Here is a 12,417-nt window from a genome sequence, read left to right on the forward strand (position 1 = left end):
TGTTGATGGTGAAGTGTTTGGTTGCTCTACATCCCAGGGAGCCCTCATCTCTGTGTTTTCTTCTGGCTCACCCTTTTAGTTAGGCTGTCATAGTTAGTTCTGCCGGAGTCCCTGCTGCACTACACTAAATATACATTCACCTCAAACTTTATCTCACTGTGAATACAACTAACTGCCATCTCTCCTCTTATCTTTCTCTCCCTCTCTCTTTTCCCTCTTCCTGTCTCTCTGTCGAGCTTCACGTCGTTCCACCCTCTGCCCTCTGGACCTGTCTGGCTCGTCCTGATGCCCAACTTCTGGCCGGAGATCTCTTCGCTTGGATCCACCATTTGCCCTATGGAATGCGTTTGGAGACTGGAGTTGGTCACACGCTACTATGAAGTCAGTCCTGGCCTCCGCGAATGTCGGAAGCTGTTTCTAGGAGGTCTTGACTCAATACTCAATAGTCCAGGAATGGAATAAGTCTGCCTGCCATTAACTAACTGGACTCCACATTAACTTAAAGACATTAACTGTTATACTGGACTGCCTGCTGCCTACACAGCATGTAATCACCCATATGAGGATGGGTTCCCTGTTGAGTCTGGTTCCTCTCAAGGTTTCTTCCTGTTGCCTTCTCAGGGAGTTTTTCCTTGCCAACGTTGCCCTCGGCTTACTCATCAGGGACAATCACATTATTATGATTCATACACATTCACTGTTCACGTACTGTTCTTTGGTTGTGTAAAGCTGCTTTGTGACAATGTCAATTGTAAAAAGCGCTCTACAAATAAAATTGAATTGAATTGAATTAACTTAGTAGATGATTATTTCCATCAGCATTTACTGGTTTTCTGTTCTGTAGCTGTTTCCCCACCAGGACTGTCCAGTCTACAAATGGAGCACATGCTCGTAGAAGGTAATAATTTAAATTCGAACTTTGTTATTATCTGTTTCTCCTGAGAACAGAAACAAGACTTGGTCCATATCTTCATAGCCTGATTTAACTTGGCTTGGCTAACTTGACTAGGGACAATCTCATTATTATGATTCTTACACATACACTGTTCATGTACTGTTCTTTGGTTGTGTAAAGCTGCTTTGTGACAATGTCAATTGTAAAAAGCGCTCTACAAATAAAATTGAATTGAATTGAATTGGAATTGAATTTATTTAGGACTGAACTACCTGCTCAGGTATCAGGGTTTGCAGTCCTTAAAAAGAAATATATTTTTAATTATGAATTATCTTTAGGTTAAACTGTTTTTTTTATGCCAAGTTGACATCTCATTAACTTAGTTGTGCATTTGGGTGTTTTTATGAAAATGTTTAATAAATATAAAGTGGTGCTGCCTACAGTGACGCTGTTCAGGTTAAAATCCACTTCTCATCTAAAAATGAGAACAGAGTCAGTGTCAGCGTTTGTGGAAACGTTTCAACTTCACCTGTGTTAATACGTTAATGTGCGAACAAACAGAGACACAGATCTGCTGCTGCACAGACTTGAGAGAATGTGACAAATTATTTTTGGCCACTTTGACTTGTTGTGTCTTTACTGTAGGACAGTAAATAATTTGTAACCTTATCTAATAAAAATACCCAGGTTTCCAGACAGTGGACTGGTTTTTGATAAGGTCCAACATCTATACTGTATGAAGGAGCGAGCTGTGTGTTGATCACTGTAGCTAACGTTAGTCCTGCTGAGCTCAGACCATGTCCCAGAGACGCCACCGGTAAAATCCATCTACCCTCAGTGGAGGGGGGGCTGCTCACAGTTCATCATGTTTAATGTGACAGTCAGACGGAAGTAGTTTTTACACACAATGAGAAATTTCGTAATAATGAGGGGATGTTTTCTAATATTATGTGATACTTACATATTATAGCTTCAAGTAAATATATAAAAAAAACTACTATTGAAGTACCAAAAGTAAAAGTACTTATATAATATACAATTATAATATAAAAAAATTCCCCACTTGTTCTTCCTTGGAGCAGTCTTATTCCTTCAAGCTCGGGTCCTCTACCAGAGGCCTGGGAGCTTGAGGGTCCTGCACAGTATCTTAGCTGTTCCTAGGACTGCAGACTTCTGGACAGAGATCTCAGATGTTGTTCCTGGGATCTACTGGAGCCACTCTCCCAGTTTGGTAGTTACAGCCCCCAGTGTTCCTATCACCACCGGTACCACTTGGGCCTTCACCTTCTACATCTTTTCGAGCTCTTCTTTCAGCCCTTGGTACTTCTCGATCTTCTCGTGCTCCATCTTCCTGATGTTGCTATCACTTGCAATTCCTACATCTGTCACTACAGCCTTGTTATACTGTTTGTCCACCACTACTGTGTCGGGTTGGTTGGCCATCACCAGTCTTTCAGTGAGTATCTGGAAGTCCCACAGGATCTTAGCTCGGTCATTCTTAACCACCTTTGGAGGTGTGTCCCATTTTGACTTTGGGACTTCCAGCCTGTACTCGGCACAGATGTTCCTGTACACTATGCCCTCCACTTGGTTATGACGTTAGATCCCAGCCTCTATCAATCTTGTAGTCAGAGCCTACTCCTGTGCTGCTAGGATTAGTGCCTCTGTGATGTCTTTCTGTCCAGCTTTGTCCAGCCACTTGTAGGATTTGTTGACATCAGCCACTTCTTCTATCTGCCGGTGGTACATCCCATGCAGGGGTTTGTCCTTCCATGAGAGTTCCTCCTCTTCCTTCCCTTGCTCCTCTGGAGCCTGCTGCCTGAGGTATTCACTAAGCACGCCATCAGTTGGGGCCATCTTCCTGATGTATTCATGGAGCTTAGTTGTTTCATCCTGGATAGTGGCTTTGACGCTCACTAATCCTTTGCCTCCTTCCTTCTACTTAGCGTACAGTCTCAGGGTGCTGGATTTGGGGTGAAACCCTCCGTGCATTGTAAGGAGCTTCCTTGTCTTGATGTCAGTGGCTTCCATCTCCTCCTTTGGCCAGCTTATTATGCCAGCGGGATACCTGATGACCGGGAGGGCGTAGGCGTTGATCGCCCCGACTTTGTTCTTCCCATTTAGCTGATATCTCAGGACTTGCCTTACCCTTTGGAGGTACTTAGTGGTTGCTGTTTTCCTTATGGCCTATTCATGGTTACCATTTACCTGCAGGATTCCAAGGTATTTGTAGCTATCCTCGACATGTGCTATCTTGCCTTCTGGTAGTTCTATCCCCTCATTTCTGACTACCTTCCCTCTCCTTGCTACCATCCGACCACACTTATCCAGTCCAAATGATATTCCGATGTCTTGGCTGCATATCCTGATGGTATGTATCAGCGAGTCGATGTCTTGTTCGCTCTTGGCATACAGCTTGATGTCATCCATGTAGAGGAGGTGGCTGATGGTTGTGGCATTTCGTAGTCTGTATCCGTAGCCAGTCTTGGTGATGATCTGGCTGAGGGGGTTCTGGCCTATGCAGAACAGCAGTGGGCAACTCCTTGGTATATGCCGCACTTGATGTTGACTTGGGCAATTGGCTTGAAGTTGGGCTCTAGGGTTGTTTTCCACTTTCCCATTGAGTTCTGGATAAAGGTTCTTAGAGTCCTGTTGATCTTGTACAGTTCCAAGCATTCCATGATCCATATGTGAGGCATTGAGTCATAGGCTTTCTTGTAGTCAATCCAGGCAGTGCACAGGTTGGTATGTCTGGCCTTACAGTCTCGGGTGACTGCTTTGTCTACCAGTAGCTGGTGCTTTGCTCCCCTGGTGTTACTAACAATTCCTTTCTGGGTACTACTTATGTATTGATCCATGTCCCTCCTCATCTTGGCTGCTATGATGCCTGACAGGAGCTTCCATGTTCTGCAGTGGCAGGTTATTGGGCGGTACCCTTCTGGGGGTCCTTCAGGATCAGGACTGTCCTGCCTTCCGTGCCATTCAGAGTGGGTTCCATCCGCCAGTAGATTGTTCATTTGTGCCGCCAGGTGCTCATGGAGCGAGGTTAGCTTCTTTAGCCAGTAGGCATTGATCATGTCAGGACCTGGTGCTGTCCAGTTCTTCATACCTGAGACACTCTCTTGGATGTCTGCCATTATGATGGTTACTGGCTCTTGTTCAGGGAGGTTGCTGTGGTCTGCTCTCAAGTCCACTAGCCACTGGGCATTGCTGTTATGTGATGCCTCCTTCTCCCATATGCTTTTCCAGTATTGTTCAGTCTCCAGCCTTGGTGGGTCATGTTATCACCCTGCCACTGTAAGAACACCTTGGATGGCTTAGTGGAGAACATCGTGTTTATTCTCCTGGTCTCAACTTCTCTGGTGTATCTCTTCAGTCGGGAAGCCAGGGCCCTGAGCCTTTGCTTGGCAGTCTCCAAGGCCTCAGGTATGTTCATCTTACTGTACTTCTTAAGCACCTGGTTCTCCTTCATGATGCCTTTCTGTAGTTCTGATAGTTGGCTAACTTCTCTCCGTGTTGCCTTGATCTTAGCCTCCAACCTCCGTTTCCATGGAGGATACTGCACCTTATGGCTTGCATTGATCTTATAGCCAAGTACCTCAAGGATCACGTTTGCTGCGCTGTAGATCAGCTGATTCGTCTCAGTGATGGTCAGAGTTGATATCGTCTGTAGTGTTGCATTCACATCTTCTAGGTGACTTTCAGAAGGTACTTCACTAATTCTTGTTAACCGGACTCGGGGGTTCCAGGTGGCCATCTTAGCCATCATCTTCAATCTTAGGTCAGCTGCTCTTGCATTAAGCTTTGTTACTGGGGCTTGGAACCCAATCTCTGATTGTGGGGAGGATGATTGTAACATCTCCCCACTGACCTGTCGTCCTGGCTCCCCCTTGCCGTAGCATTTGTGTTGCACCTCTTCAATCTCTAGTTGTGACATGAGGTGTTTCTTGTAGATGTTAGAGCACTGTGCTACTAGTTGTTTAGGTGTTAGCCTTGATGATGGGTTTCGAAGTATCCATAGTTCCTACATCCTCTTCGTATTGCCCCGCTCACTAGGGTTACTTGTGTAGTAGCATTCCAATAGTTCCCTGTTCTCATCTCTTGTCCATGAATGTCTAATCCTTGTTCCAGTAGCCCACTTCTCATCAGGTTGCCCTGGTTCCCCAACACCTGACACGAACCGGTTTGACTCTTGTGTTTCCAACTCTCATTATTCGAGGTAGACAGGTAGCATTAAGGGCCTTGTCTAAGCGCCCAAACTGCATACTGTCGTAACCGTAATATACTTTATATGTAACAATAATGAATAATAATTATTGATGGATTATTGTGTTCATCACTTTAATGTCAAAGCAGTAGTGATGATTCGAGTCCTTATTCACAGATTTTATGATCATATTTTTGGAATTTAGTTTTAATGTGAATTTCTTTTTGTGCTGCTGAGTAGTTTGTCAGTAAAGTCTGATTTTACTGTGTAGAGCTGGAACAGATTGTAGTTAATCTGTGATCTGTTCCGATCTCACTCCACAGTTTATCTTTTCATATGAATACATTAATGCACATGACTTAATTCAGTAACATGCATTAACTAACAGGTAAGTAAAGTTAACTAAGCATCATGTTGATGTTTGCTTATTCTTTCATCTTCATGTAGACATTTGTTAACTTGTGAAGTTCAGGTTACACTTTATAAACGAGAGCTGAATAACACAACGCTACAATAAGTCACAGACAGCCTTAATAAATGATACCTATGTTTAAGTAATGCTTATTCAGCACTCGTGGCCATAGATATTAAGGTGTTACTGAAGAGGTTCAATTTTATCAGGATGCAGCAGCAGAGACCAGAGTCTCCTGAACCTACCTGGTTCTCCATGAAGAACCAGGTCTAAGACTGGCCATATTTTAAAGTTGAACAACCTGATGATAGAAGATAAGAATTTTAAACTGAACTTTGTTATAATCTGATTCTCCTGGTCTAGATCTTATTCAATGATTCACTAGTCATTTTTATCCAAATTACATTTGCATCAATACAACTTATAAGTGATATTTAAGTCAATTTAATCAACAATCATCAGCAAATCAAAAGCAAATATCAAACTTTACCAGGTCATCTGGTAAGAAGTTCCTCTCCATTCTCTCCAGTGACCTCTGTCAAGCAGCAGATGACAGCATGTTTTCCACCAACCACAGGCTGCAGTTTAACAGACAGAAAAGACATTTAGCAGAGAACATTACTGTACATAACATATCCTATTTATGAATGTACAAAGAGACAAATAATTTACATCACTGTCAATGGAGTCATCTAGAAAACAACATATCATAAGACAGTGGTGAGGAAAAAAATCTGACATAGATTTGTCAGTAAAGAACTGAGGTGTCCATGTTCAGGAGTTTCAAACATCTGGAAACAATAGTTCAGTTCTCTGCTCCAGTATGGAGCTTATTCTTATTCTGTTTTGGAGCCGAACATTGACATAAGGCTCTAAAACATCAGAAATGGTCTGAAACCAGTTCCTTCAACATCTACTCATGAAATCAAATAATACACCATCAACACAACCAGGAAATGTGGGAGACAAGGTCAATATTATTATATATTAATATAATATTAATATATTATTATATATTAATATTATTGTACTATTGAACATTTCATCAGTTTTCACCCTCTCAACATAATAATAATAAATTTAATGACATGAATCTTTATACATTTAAGTCAGTGGACAAATGCTACCGCAAAGCTATTTTCTTGATGTTGACATCTAGTTAATGTCAGGTGTCACAGATAAAATAAAAATGAAAAAAACAGACAAAGAAACAACAGAACAGCTACAGTCACCATAGATTCAATATTAAAAAACAGGACAAGTCAGAAAATGTTAACATCTAGAGGTAAAACACAGATGAATGTAAATGTTTTAAAGTGGGTAAGTCAGCAATCACAAAAACAATCTCTTCAAGTGTAACATTCAAATTCAAATGAAATGAACTGCATATAGCTTAACTACAATAACTGCTTGTAACTCAGCAGCAGATGATGGTACTGTAGTTCGGTTAAACCAACACATTTTAACAGCATCTGATAAAACAATAGTCTGACTCATTGTAACCTGAGTTAATTGGTGAGTGTCCAGCTGCAGCAGCACCACCGTAACATTATCCTCTGTAGAAGTTCAGCATCTACCCAGTAAGAGGCAGGGAATGTGTCTGAAGCTGCCAATATGCCACTAAAACAAGGAATTTTATAATTCAATTGTTCACAGCTACAGTTTTCCTCATTAAAACACCAATCAAACAGTCATCTGCCTGTCGTCCACTCAAACTCAAAAGTTAGCAAACATAAATACAAAAGAAACTATCTTATATTTATTTTTGCATCAACAATAACTGTCAATCAGCTGATCATCAACAGGTGTCAGATGACCTCTTGAAATCAGGAAGACAGATCTGGGGACAGACCTGATTATATCACAACACCTGACACCACTGAACAAACCTCACCGTCACTAGTTTGGCTGAAAGTATGGCTGAAATTTTATTTAAATTTAATATTTTCTCCTCAGAGTTCAGCAGCAGAGCTCAGAGGTTCACAGGGATCAGTCTGCCCAGCAGCATCAACCAGACCTGGACTCTGTATTTATGGTCTGTACATGTACAATCACACTTTGACTATGAACTACATAAAAATTCAGATTGAATACTTACCAACCATTCAGGTCCTAACAGAGTCCATGCTGCTCTGTTCAGATCAGCAGGTCTTCAGACTGACTCATGAGTCACATGTTGTCTTCTACCAGTTTAAATGAAATGTTCACTTCTCATTCTGTTCCAGCTGTTGGAGGAGAACATTGTCACTTTTGTGAAGAACGAGCTAAAGAAGATCCACAAGGTTCTGAGTCCAGATTACCCACAATGCTTAGAGAGTCAGAGGGAGGATGAGGAGGTGTTAGATGGTGAGGATGAAGAGCAGAGGAGGAGCAGCAGAGAGGCATTTCTGAAGATCACACTGAACTTCCTGAGGAGAATGAAGCAGGAGGAGCTGGCTGACTGTCTGCAGAGCAGTAAGAGGATTTCTCTAAACATTTAACATCATGGACAAATGAGACATTTACTGAGAGCTGAAGATGTGGAGTGTTAATATGTTGAAATGTGAATCATTTAGGGTCATGAAACTGTCAAACTGTGTTTTCATTAGAAATTATATTGATCATGTTTATGTGGTTTCTTTTCAGGAACTCCACCTGCAGTTTGTCAGCGTGAACTTAAATCTAATCTGAAGAAGAAGTTCCAGTGTGTGTTTGAGGGGATTGCTAAAGCAGGAAACCCAACCCTTCTGAACCAGATCTACACAGAGCTCTACATCACAGAGGGAGGGACTGGAGAGGTCACTGATGAACATGAGTTCAGACAGATTGAAACAGCATCCAGGAAACCAGACAGACCAGAAACAACCATCAGACAAGAAGACATCTTTAAAGGCTCACCTGGAAGAAATGAACCAATCAGAACAGTGATGACAAAGGGAGTGGCTGGCATTGGGAAAACAGTCTTAACACAGAAGTTCACTCTGGACTGGGCTGAAGACAAAGCCAACCAGGACATACAGTTCACATTTCCATTGACTTTCAGAGAGCTGAATGTGCTGAAAGAGAAAAAGTTCAGCTTGGTGGAACTTGTTCATCACTTCTTTACTGAAACCAAAGAAGCAGGAATCTGCAGGTTTGAAGAGTTCCAGGTTGTGTTCATCTTGGACGGTCTGGATGAGTGTCGACTTCCTCTGGACTTCCACAACAATCAGATCCTGACTGATGTGACAGAGTCCACCTCAGTGGATGTGCTGCTGACAAACCTGATCAGGGGGTACCTACTTCCCTCTGCTCGCCTCTGGATAACCACACGACCTGCAGCAGCCAATCAGATCCCTCCCGAGTGCGTTGACATGGTAACAGAAGTCAGAGGGTTCACTGACCCACAGAAGGAGGAGTACTTCAGGAAGAGGTTCAGAGATGAGGAGCAGGCCAGAAGAATCATCTCCCACATCAAGACATCACGAAGCCTCCACATCATGTGTCACATCCCAGTCTTCTGCTGGATCACTGCTACAGTTCTGGAGGATGTGTTGAAAACCAGAGAGGGAGGAGAGCTGCCCAAGACCCTGACTCAGATGTACATCCACTTCGTGGTGGTTCAGTCCAAAGTGAAGAACACCAAGTATGATGGAGAAGCTGAGACAGATCCACACTGGAATAAAAAGGGCAGGAAGATGATCAAGTCTCTGGGAAAACTGGCTTTTGAGCAGCTGCAGAAAGGAAACCTGATCTTCTATGAATCAGACCTGACAGAGTGTGGCATCGATATCAGAGCAGCCTCAGTGTACTCAGGAGTGTTCACACAGACCTTCAAAGAGGAGAGAGGACTGTACCAGGACAAGGTGTTCTGCTTCGTCCATCTGAGTGTTCAGGAGTTTCTGGCTGCTCTTCATGTCCATCTGACCTTCAGCAACTCTGGAGTCAATCTGCTGTCTGAACAACAGTCAACTTCTCTGTGGTCCAAACTGTCTAGACGTGAACTGAAACGTCTCCACCAGAGTGCTGTGGACAAGGCCTTACAGAGTCCAAATGGACACCTGGACTTGTTTCTACGTTTTCTGCTCGGTCTTTCACTGCAGACCAATCAGACTCTCCTACAAGGTCTGCAAACAAAGTCAGGAAATATCTCAAAGAATAATGAGGAAACAACTGAGTACATCAAGAATAAGATCAGAGAGACTCCTTCAGCAGAGAAAAGCATCAACCTGTTCCACTGTCTGAATGAACTGAATGATTGTTCTCTAGTGGAGGAGATCCAACAGTACCTGGACTCAGGAAGTCTCTCCACAGATAAACTCTCTCCTGCTCAGTGGTCAGCTCTGCTCTTCATCTTACTGTCATCAGAAAAAGATCTGGACGTGTTTGATCTGAAGAAATACTCTGCTTCAGAGGAGGCTCTTCTGAGGCTGCTGCCAGTGGTGAAAGCTGCTAAAAAAGCTTTGTAAGTATGTGGATAGTTGAATGTTCATTAAAGTATTGACCAGAGAATCTACATTGTGAACTGGAAACTTCAAAGGTTTCTTCAAGTTTCTGTTTGTTTAAATCACTGGGAGAGACCTGAACAGTTTAAACTTTGTAATGTCAGGATTTTTGATTTGCAAATGTTTCCTATTAGCAGTTTATTTTTATGATATACAATTTATATGTCTGATTATGTGTTATTGTATCCTTTTATTTCAGAGTAAACAATAAAGATGATCATTCAACACAGTTTAACACAAATGTTGTCATCTTATACATCACTGTTTTTCAGACTGAGTGGCTGTAACCTCTCAAAGAGAAGCTGTGAAGCTCTGTCCTCAGTTCTCAGCTCCCAGTCCTCTAGTCTGAGAGAACTGGACCTGAGTAACAACGACCTGCAGGATTCAGGAGTGAAGCTTCTGTTTGCTGGACTGAAGAATCCACACTGTAAACTGGAAACTCTCAGGTCAGGTCAAGTTTCTCTTTTAAATAACTGGAGATATTTAAAATGTCCATAACTGCTGACAGAGTGACCCAAGCAGATTGAACTGTGTAATGTCACAAGTTTTAAGTTGCAGAAGTTTCTCATCAGTACTTTTACAATATATAAGAAAACTGTGCTTTCCTGTATGATACATTTTATTGTGTCGTATCTTTTTACTTCAGAGTCAACATTAAAAGTGATTACAGTTTAACACAAATGTTTTCATGTTATACATCACTGTTTTTCAGACTGAGTGGCTGTAACCTCTCAGAGAGAAGCTGTGAAGCTCTGTCCTCAGTTCTCAGCTCCCAGTCCTCTAGTCTGAGAGAACTGGACCTGAGTAACAACGACCTGCAGGATTCAGGAGTGAAGCTTCTGTCTGCTGGACTGGAGAATCCACACTGTAAACTGGAAACTCTCAGGTTGGGATTCATTAACCTTCCATAAATTACCACAGGTTTTATTAAGAACATATCTAATTATTTGAAAGAAAACATTCATCATCTTTTATGTATATTTTTAATAGAAATGTAGCTCTAAACCACACCTCAATTTTTTTATTGATAATTACTCAATGTTAATAATTTAATCCATTGAAATCTTTATTTACTGATAATGCAGAAGTCGAGGACATGAGTTGTAACTGTCATTAAATGTACTGTATTCCTCTGTGGTACCTGGTTTCTCCACTAGTTGGTGTTGCGTGCCTAGTTGATGCCTGTTTGTTAGGATGAGTAAAACAAATGCACCTATTTGCCATGAAAGGAAGAAAAATGTGTCAGCATCAGTCTGTGTCTCACTGTGGAGTCATGTTGATGAACACTGCTGCAGAAAGTAGTTTTGTGCTGGAAACATTACCTCTCAGCTGATGACAAATCTTCACTGAAGCACTTTACATTTAGCAAAGAAAAGAGGGGAGCTCCTGTAATTCTGACTTCAATGTCTCATTCTGACTTTGGGAACAAATCTCCTCATGATGAAATCAGGTGTTACATTAGATTCTGGGAACTGAGCAGGAAATTCAGGTTTACTGCCACTGCAAGTGTTGCCAGATGTAAGGAGAGAAGCCCAAAAGAAGTGACTGGGCTCCAAAAGCCAACAGAAAAAGTCCAACACAGGCAGCTTTATCCACCTTGTAGGTAGAGTTTTTATCCACATAATGACAATGAATGAATATCAGAGGATTGAATCAGGTCACAGCATCATCTCTCTGTCTCCTCAAATAGTGATGATTGAAGCATCTTCACCTTCCTGAGATCCTGATCTTGTCATGATGAGATCTTGTGTCATTTGTGATTGAATGTTTAACTCCTGTTTTCACTTTCTGTCTCTGGCTGCTCCAACAAATCTGACACCAAATCAGATGAAGCCACAAAGTCTGTGTGTAATGATCAATATCCAGTAGCTGGAGGTGAACTAGACTTCCTCTGAACACAGGACAACGTCTGAAGCTCAGCTGAGATCAGTCCACAGACATTAGAGAGAGGAAAACACACACACAGAGTCCATGTATGTGGAGTTGAGCCTCTTGGACTTTGCTCTCCAGTTTCCTGCTTCCTGTGGTGTCACATTAGTTTGTCTGGTGACAGAGTGAGACTGAAAGCAGGTGTCTGACACCAAAACTGCTGTGAACTAGAGAATTGAAATCTTTCCTCCATGTCACCTCCCTGCTCCGTAGAATTCCAAGATAAGGACTCCAATTCCTCAGTTGTTTGCTGAATGTCAATCCCTACATACAAGCCTCCATTAGAACAGAACCAGAACACACTGTGTGTATGAGAGCCATGTAATGTCCATGTGTGCATGCTGAAAGACAATGTGCTGCTCTGACCCCCCTCCTCCTTTCAGGGTGGAGCCTGGTGGAGTCCGATGGTTGAGACCAGGTCTGAGGAAGTGTAAGTGTGTTTTTAATGAGACTGATGAAAACAAAGCAGCAACATTCAACCATCTTCAAACTGTCACATCACTCATTCAAA

The 12,417-nt window shown here is 42.2% G+C and overlaps 2 protein-coding genes across 2 annotated transcripts in view; both read left to right on the forward strand.

Annotated features, from left to right (window-relative positions):
- LOC113168157 overlaps positions 1-12,417 on the forward strand; it is a 102,583-nt gene that overhangs the window by 74,738 nt on the left and 15,428 nt on the right. The window lies entirely within an intron of this gene.
- Positions 1-12,417, forward strand: part of LOC113168133 (NACHT, LRR and PYD domains-containing protein 12-like) — a 152,663-nt gene that overhangs the window by 18,206 nt on the left and 122,040 nt on the right. The window contains exons 5-8 of the mRNA XM_033326626.1: positions 845-898; positions 7,471-7,549; positions 7,740-7,968; positions 8,140-9,937. Of these exons, the coding sequence (XP_033182517.1) occupies positions 845-898; positions 7,471-7,549; positions 7,740-7,968; positions 8,140-9,937 (2,160 nt within the window). The remainder of the gene's footprint in view (positions 1-844; positions 899-7,470; positions 7,550-7,739; positions 7,969-8,139; positions 9,938-12,417) is intronic.

This window comes from Anabas testudineus, chromosome 18 (assembly GCF_900324465.2).
Source record: "Anabas testudineus chromosome 18, fAnaTes1.2, whole genome shotgun sequence".
Lineage (NCBI taxonomy): Eukaryota > Metazoa > Chordata > Actinopteri > Anabantiformes > Anabantidae > Anabas > Anabas testudineus.